The sequence below is a fragment of the Lagenorhynchus albirostris genome, chromosome 4 (genome assembly GCF_949774975.1).
Source record: "Lagenorhynchus albirostris chromosome 4, mLagAlb1.1, whole genome shotgun sequence".
Lineage (NCBI taxonomy): Eukaryota > Metazoa > Chordata > Mammalia > Artiodactyla > Delphinidae > Lagenorhynchus > Lagenorhynchus albirostris.
This window is the reverse complement of record NC_083098.1, coordinates 114506586-114521187: the sequence shown is the minus strand read 5'-3', so window position 1 is coordinate 114521187 and position 14602 is coordinate 114506586. Positions and strand designations below refer to the sequence as shown.

General features: G+C 41.6%; 1 protein-coding gene and 1 pseudogene across 7 annotated transcripts in view; both read left to right on the top strand.

Annotated features, from left to right (window-relative positions):
- The first annotated feature begins 5797 nt into the window (after positions 1–5797).
- PPA2 (inorganic pyrophosphatase 2) overlaps positions 5798–14602 on the top strand; it is an 84670-nt gene continuing 75865 nt past the window's right edge. For 6 of the 7 annotated variants that reach the window (XM_060148546.1, XM_060148541.1, XM_060148547.1 and 3 more), the window contains exon 1: positions 5798–5989. In XM_060148546.1, coding sequence (XP_060004529.1) covers positions 5806–5989 — 184 coding nt within the window. In that variant the 5' untranslated portion in view covers positions 5798–5805. Of the gene's footprint in view, positions 5990–6624; positions 6816–14602 lie in introns of all 7 variants that reach the window. The other variant, XM_060148544.1, reaches the window with a different exon arrangement.
- Positions 11255–12479, top strand: LOC132519442 (26S proteasome regulatory subunit 8-like; annotated as a pseudogene).

The window sequence follows — 14602 nt, the reverse complement described above, 5'->3', positions numbered from 1 at the left end:
ATGGGGTTGCTTATTTTCTTATTGTTGAGGTTTTAGAATTCTTTGCATATTTTAGATACCAGTCATATATTAGATGTGTGTTTTGCAAAGATTTTCTGCCAGTCTGCTTAAGATTTCAACTTAACTTCCCTTTTAGTATTATCTTAGTCGATTTTTAGAGTTGAACATATTACATTTTTTTTCTTTCAAGTACAAATAACTTCTTACTTTAAATACATCATAATGATAGGTCATGTAACATTTTTACAGCATTTTTGAATAAAATTGTATAGGTAGTAAAGAGGGGGCCTTAAGTTAGTCAAAACTTACCCTAAAATATTTTCTTATGCAAGAAGAAAAAAATTAAGATTAGAATAAAGTTCACCTGGGAGAACCAGAAAACAAAACCGAAACAAGAATATTAGTGGCTTAAATAAAATAGATGCTTATTTCTCTCTCATGTAAAGATCCAAAGGTATGTATACTAGATAAGTATGGCAGCTCTGCTCCACAAAGTTTCTGTGTTGTCATGGTGATAACCTTGTTTCTCAATAGAATAATAGTATTTAAGTGAGAAATGATACAGAACTTTGACATGTATTTAGAAGGAAAAAGTGTGGCTGACAAATAGTGGATGAACATGTACTCTAGATAATATTTAGAAATATCTGTGAACATTTATTTGTCATTAATATGACAAAAATTTAAACATTTGGTAACATAAAAATATTTTAAAGTTACCCCTTTAGATAAAGTATTCAAAAACCAGTGAAATATCACAGTCTATGTGTCCCTAAACAGATAAGTTAGGAAATGTTCAGAACTGTTTTAAAATTCTCATTCCTTTTATTGACTACTGCTGTACTTCATGGCCCAGCCCCCGAAGCTAGCTATTGGCTAGCAAGCATGAGCAACAGTAATTAGCAGTTTTTAAATTTGCTTATTTATTATGTTGTAGGTAAGGATAATCATTCATTTTAGAGACATATGTGCTTTTATAGAAGTCAACGCATGAATGACTACTCCACCATTCTAAAATTCTTTTATTTCCTGCTAGGATAATCCAGCATTTCAGAAAATGACAACTACAACCATGGCAGATTTTGTGTTACGTTTACCAATGTTAGAAGCAGAAACAGAACTGGATTCACTAATTAACTAACTTTGCTTTAGCTCCAACTCTCATCTCCACCACAGTTTTGTAATTGTGGGAGTTACTGGGATGTGCCCCCTTTAATGAAGGGCTATTTGCTTTGGCTGTCAGCCTCTCCAGGAACAGCCTTAGCTGCTTTGTCCAAGTCATGCCCCTCTCCAGGGAAGCCCATCCAATCATTGGGGTTATAAAGGTCGATGATTTTGAGCCTACACTGGGCGAATCTAACTGGCCTTTTATGCTCTAGGGTGTCCTGCAGGGTCAGCTGAACTTGTTGCTGGGCCTGCATCACAGCTCAACTTCTCCCTCTACCCAGTATCACTTTCTTGCCTTCACTTCCACGTACCAGTCCCAAGGGTGCAACCTAGTAAACACTGTACATACCACACTTGATCTCAAAGTCTGCTCTTCAGAGAATCCAACCAGTGAAAAGAATTCCATCTTCAATAAGAGCTGTCTGCACTGTTTCAAACTCAACATGTCCCAAGGCAAATTTATCATTTTATCTCCAAGTTAATCTCCCACTTTTCTTTCCTTTTATCTGAGAATAACATCACATGTTGTTTTCTTTTGTTGCTGTTGTTGTTCTTCTGTAGAGAAAATTGAGTGATTTTTTTTGACTCTTCTCTCATTATTCCATTACTTCCAATCAGGCATCAAATTTTGTAAATTTTTTCGAATCCAACATTCCTTTCTATATCCACTGCCAGGACGAACGTCTGGGTCCTTATCACCTGATACTTGCGTCATTGTCAATATCTAGACACACCTTGTCTTTTACTTCCTATTCTGGTTCCTCCTGCGTGCTATTCTAAACGTTTTCCTAAACCATCAGTTTATAGAATCAATCCTCTATTCAAGAACCTCTGGCGTGTTTTATCAATATAAACTCTGGCAATGTTATTTAATGGTTTCGTGTGTATTTGTCTTTACTCTCCAACTTGTAAACTCCTAGAATTGAGACTTGCTGCCTGACAATAGCAGGGGATGTCAATGATGCAAGCCCATCATTGGGCTAAATTAGAAATAATTAAATATTATGTAATAAATATTACCTTCGGAAATGCACATTGAAAATCTTTAAAGAACTTTAACCTGGTTTACCTATTATTTCTTCTTATTGCTATAACACACTCTTAAATCTGATTCTTAAATACTTCAGTAAATTGTAGGGAATGAAAGATGAGGACTTAAATGATTAACAATAAGTGAAAACTTATTTAATAAAATTCCTTACTTACTTTTCTGAATGCAAGATAAACTAGGTAACACTCTAAAATGTAATTTACAAAATAACGAGTGTCAATATTTCATTTTGAGTAAACATTTCGTATTCTAAAAATGCTTAATACGTTTGCCGGTTTTCTCAAATCAGGATGCACATAACTTGTTGGCAGTTATGGATAAATCTGTTGCCAGAGTTAAGGAAAGCCATTGGCAAGAGGGCCCTTAGAACTATATGCTGGATTCTCCCAATGGGTAACTACAAGTATTAGGAAACTTTATGGTGTTAATTTGAGGAAGAATTCTCTGGGGAAAATTCTTCTCTTCATCATTTTCTAAAGAAAGCTACTTTAACACTACTCAGCCATAAAAAAGAATGACATTTTGCCATTTGCAACAGCATGGATGGACTTGGAGGGCATTACGCTAAGTGAAATAAGTCAGACAGAAAAGACAAATACTGTATGATATCACTTGTACGTGGAGTCTAAAATATACAACAAAGTAGTGAATATAGCAAAAAAGAAACTCACAGATCTAGAAAACAAATTTGTCGTTACCAGCGGGAAGGGGGAAGACGGGAAGGGCATGATAGGGGTAGGGGATTAGGCGACGCAAACTACTATGTATAAAATAGATAAGCTACAAGGATGTATTGTACAACACAGGGAATATAGCCAATAGTTCATAATAACTACAAATGGACTATATCCTTTAAAGATTGTGAATCACTATGCTGTACAACTGAAAATTATATAATATTGTACATCAACTATACCTCAATTTTTTTTTTTAAAGAAGAAAGTCATTGTGTTTAATGCTATGGAGCAATAATATGTCTAAGAATCAGACACCTGGAATGTTTGGTCTCATTCTAGGAATATATAGATCATTAGAAATTAGCCCACAACTTTATCTTAATAGGATTTTGTCTTGTTGAAACATCTGAATTTCAAAGGTTAAAAGAACAATTAAGCTTTTTTTCTACGTCGGGAAACAATAAAATGATACAACCATCATGGTATATGCACAAAAGAAATTTCCCTCTTTTTTATGGGAGAGTCTGCCTTATAGTTTGTAGCCTAATCAGGTTGACACATTACAAAGCCACTACTGTTGACAAAAACATCTTAGGATCTACGATCTAAGGAGGGAGTCTAACTAACTAGTGATGATATCTCCTAGAGATCTTTTTGGGAACTTGGGTAGACCAGTCTCCTAATTTTAACTGTCATGAAATAATTGGAGATGCTGAAAGAACTCAGGTGCCCCAGAATGTGAACCTTGTTCACAACTGGAGTAGAAATATGTGAACCTTTCACCAACATTTCCAGGGAAGTTGGATATAGGAAAAGAAAATGACATTTATGGCAGACTGCTGATTATTCTCCAATATTCAGTTTCCATTTTTTCTGTAGTAGTATGGCTCCTAATTTTCATCTGGGCTTATGACCACCCTGAAAAAAGACTGCTAGTTCATAGTTAGTTATGGACAGTCAACTAAGTGCTGTTCAATGGGATGCAAGTATATGTGGTATATGCAATTTCTGGGATGTGTTGTTAAGAGAAGGATACATCCTTCTTTTATTTCTTCTTTCTTGCTAGGTAGATTGAAGATGCCATGCTTGGAGCTGTAGCAGTCACTTTGAACTGTGAAGGTTACCTCAGCAATGGAGATCGAATACATCAGAGCAACAGGATAGAAATAAGGTGGCTCCCTCATATAGGAAAGCCCTGTATCACTTACCTCCAGACATTGGTGTTGATCAAAATCCTGACCACTGCCTAGGTAGATGTAAGTACTATCCTCTCTAAATAAAGTTGCATGATGACTATAGAGTCATCTTGGTAAGATTTCTGCTTTCAGATTTTTGTGAGTAAAAGCTTGTTTCCACCAATTGTTAAAAATCTTGTCTATCTTGTTAACATTAATAACCAGAGGATGTTGTTTGTAGCCATGGAACAGAGAGAGGTTAACTAGTTTGAATTGGATCAGATCTTGTAACTGTGACTTAATTACTATAAATTAATTGACATAATTTACATAAAGATGTTTGTCTTCTCTTGCAAGAGCCAGAATTTTAAGTTAGAATTATATTTTTCATGAATTTGTGTATTCATTGTGCTTATTAACATTTCATTTATTAGTTAATTTTTATTACCGTAGTTTATTATTTTAAAAATGGCTTCTCTTTTAATTAAAACTCTTTCACTTAGTTTTTGCAAAGATCATAAGTGAACTTTTTTGTCACTTCTTGTAAAATTGCTACTCTTCTCTTTTTATTTTTCAATCTATTTTTAATTAAAACATGTATTGAGGTATTGTTTCAGGTGTACAACATAAAATTACTACTCTTCTTGCTTGCACTTTTACAGATGAAACAACTGAAATATTTGATTTTCTTTAAAAGTTTTAATTTCTAATTAAAAAGTGTCTTATTTAATGCTCTCTTCTGGATTCTCTCATTCTGATTTGTTATGAGAATTGACCTTCATATTTGACAAGAAGGTCATTGATAGCCCTGTGAAGGTGGAGGAAGCCGTTTGGACTGAGATGAGGGAAGAATATGAAAAAGTGGAGATAGTACCTGTAGAAGATGTTTTCATAAGTGTTTCGGAAAAGCCAATAAGTAGAATTTCATACGCTCGTGAGAAAGGTCTGGTAGAGAAGGAGTTCCAGGAACAATTTAACTCAACACAAAGGAGCCATTATCTATGCAAGACATGATGGATGTTCCATTCTTCAAGAATGCTAAATCTCAAGTGCTTGGCACGTAGACAATCCAGTGGGCCGGTCAGGGTGAAATGGGGAATAAGATAAGCTCACAAACATATAGGCACAGTACCCAGTGCCATTGTAGGAATGAAAATGTAAGAAAAAGGAAGGATAAATCACCTCTACTTGGGTTAAACAGAAAAAGGCTTCATGGAGGAGAAGGCATTTGAGGAAGTTACCGTTTTTTGGCTCTATAAGTCATGTCAAGGTCAATTCCTCACAAGGAGGCCTGATCATTATGTCTCAAAGTGATGTTTTTACGTGCGTGCATGCTTTTCTCCTACATTGGACAGGATCTAGAGCAGTGCTTGGGACAGAGTAACCATTCAATATTAAATCACTATAATAAAAACAATATTATGATAGTAAATACTGTCTGGATGAGTAAAGGAGTGAATGCATGTATGCATTAATAAGTGGCAGTGAGCTCCTCAGGGGCGGTGGACCTTGTTTTGATTATCTCTGAACCCCGATGTCGCTGCGTGTACCGTGTGTATTACTGGCAGTTCACCGGGCGCTCTAATTTCAAAGAGCAGTCTCCAGGGCCAGCCTGGCTGGGGCGGGTTCCAAGCCCCGGGCCGGGAGCGACGACTCCGGGCGGTAGGGGGCGCCGGCGTGCGGCTGGGCCGGTCCCCCGGCACCACCCGCGCGAAACCGGACCCGGGTCTACGCCATGCGCGTGCGGCTACCACTGCTGCGCACCAGCTGGGCCTGGCGCTTGGGCGCCCCGGCTGCCGCTGCCGCCGCCCGCCTGCCGCGGGGAGCGAGCGCAGGGCCCGGGCCGCGCCGCGCCATGGCTTTTTACCGCACAGAGGAGCGCGGCCAGCCCCACTCTCCCGGTTACCGCCTCTTTTTCAGTAAGTAGCTCGAGGGGGTCCCACCGCGCGCCGCGCCGGAGGCTCGGGATGGGAGCGCGGCCTCCATCCCTCCCTCTTTCGGGCCCGCCGCGATCGCCGCGCGGTTCTGGTCACTTTCCCGCACGCGGGGGGCAGCGCCGAGCCATGGGAGCTGCCAGAGATGGGGGCGGCGGACTAAGTCCCCAAACGCGGAGCGCGAGACGCAGGGCGGCCGGCTGGGCCGCGCCCGGGTCACCCTGGGCGCGGCCAACCGCCCTCCCCGAGCCGCGGGCGGAGCGCGCGTGGGAGTGCGCCCGGACACCTGGCCGGGTCGGCGGCCGTTAGCCCAGCCCGCGTCACTGTTCAGGGTTCGCGTTAGCTCCCAACGCGAGGAGCAGAGTCCACTGGTTACCCGACCTCCCTTACCCTACCCCCCTTACCCTCCCCCCTCCCCTCCCGTCCCCCTCCCCTCCCCTCCTTTCCCCTCCCCTCCCCTCCTTTCCCCTCCCCTCCCCTCCTTTCCCCTCCTTTCCCCTCCCCTCCCCTCCTTTCCCCTCCCCTCCCCCTCCCCTCCCAGTGGATGTAACAAAACTCCTGCTGAGGGCCGCCCATGAGGCGGGACTTCGGAGATGACAGGTCCAGTGGTTCTTTTTCAGGGCAGGGACTCTGATGAAGGGCCTCCCAGCAGCGTGAATTTATACTCACGAGTTTGCACCTTGAATGCGATCCACGATCAAGAGCCTCGCCGGTTGCAAAGTAGCTCATTCAACTCCGCAAATTGAGCAAACCCAGAGGGCGAAGCGACTTGGGGCACTGACCTGGCCGACTAAGATGGGAAAACACCCAGGTCTTCATTATTCTCATTTTTCTTTGCATCCGATATTTCACTGTGTAGGTTAGCTATGATGTGAAATAGCCAGGTTGGTTGAGTTGCTTTCATGCCTCACTGATTTCAGAGCCCCGAGGGGAGTAGTACCTTTTTTTCTGTAAAGTCGACCTTGCCTTATCGCCCGCCTGTTAGGAACACCAGCTCTAGAGAATTTCAGATCTCAGCTCGAATCCTGGATTCTTTAGCTCTTAGCTCTGGGACCCTGGACGAGTTTCCTAACTTGCTGAGCCTTAGTTCTTCTCATCTGTAAAATAGGGCTGTAAGACTTACATGGCATAGTGTAAGCAAATGATTAGTCACCAGGTCTAGAATATAAATTCTATTGTTAATAATACTTGTGATCATTATTGATACCTGTAATTTATAAAATGTTTATATGTATGCTATCAGAGCTTAGGGTCGAGGAGTATTTTATGGAAGAGAAAGCTGAATTTGAATAGTTTTGTGGTTATAATGCAGTTGATACTAAAATTCCCATTTTCTTCAGAATTGACTCCATATTCTTTTCCATCCTAATTTGGTCAAGACTGATCAGGTAGAAGGGGACCATTAACAAGAAGACCCAAATTTCTGAATGGATTGTTCCAAAAGGTTACAAAGCAATGGTTTGAGGAACAACTTTCCATAGAAACAGTGTTACAAAATGGCAGTTAGGTTTTTAAGTAGATAAAAGCTGTCTAACTCATAAAATGGTGAAAGTAATACAGTAATAAATGATTGACCAAAAAGTCAATAAATATTTATAAAATGTGCTGGACACTGTTAGATGTGGCACTGAGGAAATTTTAGTTATGGGCCCTGACCTCAAGAGATTGGTGATATCAATATAATTAATTAAGGAAAGTATAAAAACACTAAAAAATTCAAATAAAATTATTTGAATGTTGGCTGAGAAAAAATAGTCTTGAGGCTCCTAGAGCATATGGTGTAACCCACTGAGCACTGACTTTGGCATGGGGAGTCCTAGGCCTTGGTTCTCACTCTGCTGTAACTCACTGTGTGCTGATTGGCCAGGTGATGGCTTCATTTCTTACATGTTCAGTTTCTTTAGCTGTAAAATGAAGCAGTTGACCTACCAGTGATCTTAAAGGTCCTTCTTAGTGATGATAGTCCTTGGAGACATTGGATGAATAATAGATACTCTTAACATTATGTATTGGGACCGGGCCTCTGTTAGGTATTTTTGAGGCTATATTGGCCTCTCGCTGTGGTTTGTTTCTTTAGCTGCAAGTGTATTTCAGACTCATGATTTTCTTTAACTGGAATGCCACAAATAAAATACATATATATTTTTTTCACTCAGTTGGAACAAATGACAGAAAAGAAGAAAAAAGGTTTTACTGAGGTAAATGGGCAAAAATTGGAAGAAAGGAGAATGTGGTTTGGGGGAGGGGCCAGGTGGTGAGATAGTCATTGGAAGGTATTGTTGGGTTGAACAATTCCTGAACTAAACGCCAGATGGCATCCTTGGCCCAAGACTGTTTACTGCCTGCTGGAAGGGGTAGGACAAAGTGAAAGGAAGCCCCTTTAGGATTAAGGGGTAAGGGGTAACAATGAACAATTTGCTCTTTATAAAGGTGGTCACAAATTGTATATTTTATACTCTGGCAGTATCTATGTGCAGTAGTATGGTGCAGTTCGCTCCCTTCAAAGAAGAACATGAATATAGCACTACTTGGCTGAAAAGTATTATTTAGCGTTATTACAGTGGAATCATTTCCCACATTTCCAAATATATCCCAAGCCTCTGAAATATGAGTGCAGTTGGGAGGTAGACTTTTTGGCATTTCATTTCTGTAAATGGTTCTCTTTACCATCATTCAGAAGAATTAGAATAAATGATAGATGCAGTACTTTTCTTTTCCTTTTAATTGGTGTTGAACTTTGTGGGAACAGTATTGAAGTGAGACAGGGTGACAGAGGAGAAAAAACATCCTGGTGGGAATCATGAGGCCTCCTGGCCCTGTAATGAACTTTTTGTGTGGCGTTGCATGAGTAATTGAACCTCTCTGTACCTCATTTTATTAAACCATGGAAAGAGGAGATTGGACTTGATCATTTCCAAACTGCTTAGTTGAGCACAAACATCCCATGGTATGTTACTAGGCTTTCTTTAAAGGAAGAGCTTCATGGTTTAATAAATTAGCAAAACACTTCTCATTTTATCACCTTGGGGAGTCACAATGTGCATATTAAAGTTGTTGGAAATTCTTATGTAAAGTAACTTGTCCCAAACTTTTGAATCCAAGAGCCCCTGTTTCTCAGAACATTTGTTGACATCTAAGTAACTCTAGAGTTTGATGGAATTCTATTTGAGAAGCATTGGGTTCTACACTAATAGTCAAAACACTTAGGTTGTAGCCCTGACTTGACTATTTTAGGCATCGCTTGACATCCCCTAGCTCTGTTTCTCCATCTGTAAAACGGGGATAGCACTGATGATTTTATAGAATTGCTGTGGCAGTTAAATGAGACCATGTTTGTAAAGACTATCACTGTCTCACACATGGCACATGGTTAATGTTTAGTATGAATTATTTCTTTTTCCCTTTTGACTTTAAGACCAAAATTCTTGTTACGTTTTGTGAAGGATGAGAACAATGGGATATGGATAGAATTGCATACTTTGAGTAAGTCCTGATTTATTAATTCCAAGTCTTACAGTTTTCATGGGTACCAACTTGCAGTCTTTTGAATTAGTTGTGAAATCATAACGAAGTAAGACTTGTTCATATGGGACCAAAGACATAGCACTGCATGCCAATATTCTTTGGTAGTCTACATGTTTTTGTTTTGTTAATAACTTGAAAATTCATTATTTTAGATTTTTTAACTTTTCCTAAAGGATGAGGAGAAGCTACACTTTTCATAGTTTGGATTTTTTTTTTTTACTATGGGATAGGTGACTGGTTCACTTAGAGAAATAGTGCTGTAGATAATTCAGATTGCTTTTATTTAGTGTGAGAACGAATCATGCAGTTCTTTAACAATGAATTTATCATTTTAGTAAGATTATGCTTATGTTGAAATTACTATATGTTTTGTTTTTTAAGTATGTCATTTGAATAGTAGGAGGAATCTGCCACTGAATGTACCACACATTTGGACTTAATAAAATTTACTGAATTACATGAAACGTGTGTTTGAGTCTTAAATATGAGTTCCTGTAACTTTTTTTTTTTATTTGGCCCATATCATAAAACTTGAATTGACACAGTAGATGATAATGGTTATTGTGTGGATGTAGAAATGTTAGTTATATTTACTTGGTTTTTGTCATTGCTACAGCTTCCAATAAGAATCTCTATAAATGCTTTTAGTAATGATACGTAATAGTATGTTGGTACTTAGCATACATGTAACTATTTGATGTGTATAACATATATAATCAGGTATAAGTTTTGCAGTCCATTCAGTTTCCTCACTTGCTAATACAAGTAAAAAACTTTCATCCTGATACAACTTGCTGTTATAAGAGAAAAACATATAGATTACTTACAAAATGATAGAATAAAATCTCATTTCAGTCCAGTCGAAGGGAAAGTTTTGACTCTGTTTGGCAATGTCTAATGTATATTGATGGGCTGGATAGAATTCATTAGCTTATGCCCAGTAGGTGTGTAGTCTGATTTTTGACAAAGTGAAATACCAAAACAAGATGGTAGGGTGACTACAGTTGTTTGTCTTATCTCCCTCCTCATAAATATCCTATTAAAGTGATAGTAGGTGGATAAAAAAGGATAACCCTGAAACAACAAATAAGGAGGAGCCATCAGAGCCGGTGATTTCAAGATATTTATAAAGGAAGAAAAGCAGATGGAGATGTGGTTATTGATGAAGCAGCACGGAGGCAGTCCCAGCTGAAGTCTATGTGCTGAGGGGGCTGTAGTTTCGGAAGAAGCTGAACTGCTTTGCAGAACCTCAGAGAGTTTGTGGACATGTTGATGTCAGATTGGCGAGAGAGTAAGAGACGTGTGGAGCCTGACACAAGGGGGAGCAGTTTAAGTTTTATCATGGAATAGCACACAGATGTTTACCATGCAGGCCTGGGGCTTAGGCGATGTGCTGGTTCCTTCTGCAGAAATTGAAGAAGGTGTTTGGAGGTCAGTAGCCCAACCTGATGGTGTCGCTGCTCAGCGGAGCTCTGGGCTCTGTGACATTCAGGGAACGCCCCAGTGTCACAGCCAGCTTCTTACCCACACATCTCCAAGGGAAGCTGGCCGTTCAACAAGCCTCGCTGCATGCACATCAGTCTTTTCTAGCCTCTTATTAAATATAAGCCAAATTGTCAGGGATCACTTTCAGCCAGGGTTTCATCCTCTGTCTGCCAAACTGCTTTGCCAAAAGGTGTCCTTGGCCTGGTGCCATGGCGGCTCTGATGCCCGCGGTCTCCGCGGAAGAGGGAAGATGGCGCTTGATGGACCAGAACAGATGGAGCTGGAAGAGGGGAAGGCAGGCAGTGGACTCCGCCAATATTATCTGTCCAAGATTGAAGAACTCCAGCTGATTGTGAATGACAAGAGCCAAAATCTCTGGAGGCTGCAGGCACAGAGGAATGAGATTAATGCAAAAGTTCGCCTGTTGCAGGAAGAGCTACAGCTGCTGCAGGAAAAGGGCTCCTATGTGGGGGAGGTAGTCGGGACCATGGATGAGAAGAAAGTGTTGGTTAAGGTACATCCTGAGGGCAAGTTTGTCGTCGACGTGGACAAGAACATCGGCATCAGTGATGTGACACCCAGTTGCTGGGTGGCTCTCAGAAATGACAGCTACACTCTGCACAAGATCCTACCCAACAAGGTAGACCCACTGGTGTCACTGATGATGGTGGAAAAGGTGCCAGATTCAACTTAAGAGATGGTTGGTAGACAAGCAGATCAAGGAGATCAAAGAAGTGATCGAGCTGCCCGTTAAGCATCCTGACCTCTTTGAAATGCCGGGCATCGCGTAGCCCAAGGGAGTGCTGCCGTAGGGACCCGCAGGCACTGGGAAGACACCGTTGGCCCGGGCTGTGACTCATCATACAGACTATACCTTCATTCGTGTCTCTGGCTGTGAATTGGTATGGAAATTCCTTGCGGAAGGAGCAAGAATGGTGAGGGAGCTGTTTGTTATGGCCCGAGAACATGCTCCATCTATCACCTTCATGGATGAAATTGACTCCATCGGCTCCTCACGGCTGGAGGGAGGCTCCAGAGAGGACAGTGAAGTCCAGCGCACGAAGCTGGAGCTGCTCAACCAGCTGGATGGCTTCGAGGCCACCAAGAATATCAAGGTCATCATGGCAACTAATAGGATTGATATCCTGGGCTCGGCACTGCAACGCCCAGGGTACATCTACAGAAAAATTGAATTCCCACCCCCAACGAGGAGGCCCGGCTGGATATTTTGAAGATCCATTCTTGGAAAATGAACCTGACCCGGGGGATCAACCTGAGAAAAATTGCTGAGCTCATGCCAGGAGCGTCAGGGGCTGAAGTGAAGGGTGTGTGCCCTGAAGCCAGCTTGTACTCACTACGGGAACGGTGAGTCCATGTCACCCAGGAGGACTTTGAGATGGCAGTAGCCAAGGTCATGCAGAAGGAGAGTGAGCAAAGCATGTCCATCAGGAAGCTATGGAAGTGAGGCAGATGTCCTTTGTGTGGATCCCTCAAAGCTCTGTAGGACAGGAAAAGAAAGAAAAGAAAAAAAAAAGGTGACCTCCACGTGGCAAATTTAATGATCAATTTAAAATTCTCATCTCATGTGAATTCTCAACAGTATTTTCACAATGAAGCCCTCTTTCTTTCTTGAAATGTTTTCTTTTTCCTTCTGGGACGGTGCTTTTATCTTCTTTTGATGGCTTCTCCTTCAGCAGTCTCCCTTGCTGGATCCTCTGATCTGAACTCTAACCTTTGAAACGGCTCAGGACTCAGTTCTTAGCCCACTTATCTATCTGTTCTCTCTCTAGAGCAGGGGTTGGCAAGCCCTTTCTGAAAAGGGCCAGATAGTAAATAGTTTAGGCTTTGCAAAACCTGTGGTTTCTTACAACTACTTATCTCTGCGTTGCAGGGCAAAAGCAACCAGAGAGTAAAAGTATGGGTATGGCTTTTGTTCCAACAAAAGGTTATTTATAAAAATAACAACAGGCCATGTGCTGGCTTTGGCCCATGCTCTGGAGTTTCTGTTGTTGCTTTTGCTGTAGATGATCCCATCCAGTCCTGTAGCTTGAGATACCATCTATGCCTCCCAGATGTGTAACATTAGCCCTAGTCTCTTCTTGAGCTCAAGATTTACAGATTCAGTAAATGTACTCTGTATTTCCACTGAAACGTCTAAGAAGCATCTAAAGGTTAACGTATACAAAACAGAGCTCCTGGTCCCCTACCCCCACCCAACTATTTCTTTCTGTCTTCTCACCTATAAGCAGTAACTTAGGAATCACTGTTGTGGCCACCACTACTCTTAGCCCATATCTAGTTCATTAGTTTCTCCCTTCAGTCCAGCTTTTTTTTTTTTTTTTTTTTTTGCGATATGCGGGCCTCTCACTGTCGTGGCCTCTCCTGTTGCGGAGCACAGCCTCCGGACGCGCAGGCCCAGCGGCCATGGCTCACGGGCCCAGCCGCTCTGTGGCACGTGGGATCTTCCCAGACTGGGGCACGAACCCATGTCCCCTGCATCGGCAGGCGGACTCTCAACCACTGCGCCACCAGGGAAGCCCCAGTCCAGCTTTTGAAATGTATGCAGAAGACAATTCTCTCCACTCCCACCCTTGCCACTATATCCATGTCACCATTGTCTTTCACTTGACCAATTGCAGTAGCCTCCTGATTCTTCACCTTGCCTCCACCATTGTCCCCTGAAGTCTGCTTTCCACCAGAAGTCGTCTTGATTCTTTAAGATGTACGTCTGATCATGCCAGGTTCTGCTCCTCGTATACAAGTTCCTGTGTGGCCTGATACTGGGCTTCCCCTCTGAATTCATTGCTTACCACTCTTCCTTTTGATCACTGTGCTCCAGCCATCCTGGCCTCCTGGCTGTTTCTCAGACACGCCGTGCATATTCTTGCCTCTGAGCTTGCTCTGCATGCAGTGTTCCTGTCTAGATGTCTGCTTGACTCACGTCCTCACTTCATTCAGCTCTGTGCTGAAGTGTTACCTATCAGAGAGATCTTCCCTGGCATTTCCATATTTCTCTTTTTCCCTCCTTTCTTGCCCTATACCTGCTAGAGTTAAAAACATCTTCATTGCTCCTATGCATCGCCTCCCCCACCAGAGTATAAGTTCCGTAAAAGCAAGGAATTTGTATACCTAGTACCTAAAACAGTGCTTGGGATACTGTATGTGTTCAGTAAATATTTACTGAATGAATGATTTTAAGAAAACCTCATAAGCTAAATGGGAAAAAAGAAAGTAGAAAGAGAACTTGAATTTTTCAAAGTCGCATGGGTGTCCTCTGAGATTTCAGAAGCGATGGCGTCCATTAAGAAGGAAGAGGAGGCTGTGAAGAAAAGGCAATCAAAGAACAAGAACTCTTGGAAATTAAAATTGTGATTGTTAAGACAAAGAAGTCAGTGGACGGTGTAGTGGGTTGAATGGTGTTCTGTTGTTTTAAGCCACCAGGTGTGTGCTAATTTGGTATAGCTGTCCTAGAAGGCTGATACAGAGAAGTTAGAACGTAAGGTAAATAAATCTACCAGAAAGTAAACAAAATGTCTGAGGCAGCAAAAAAATGAGGAAGAAAGAAGAGACATAGAGATTTAATCTAGG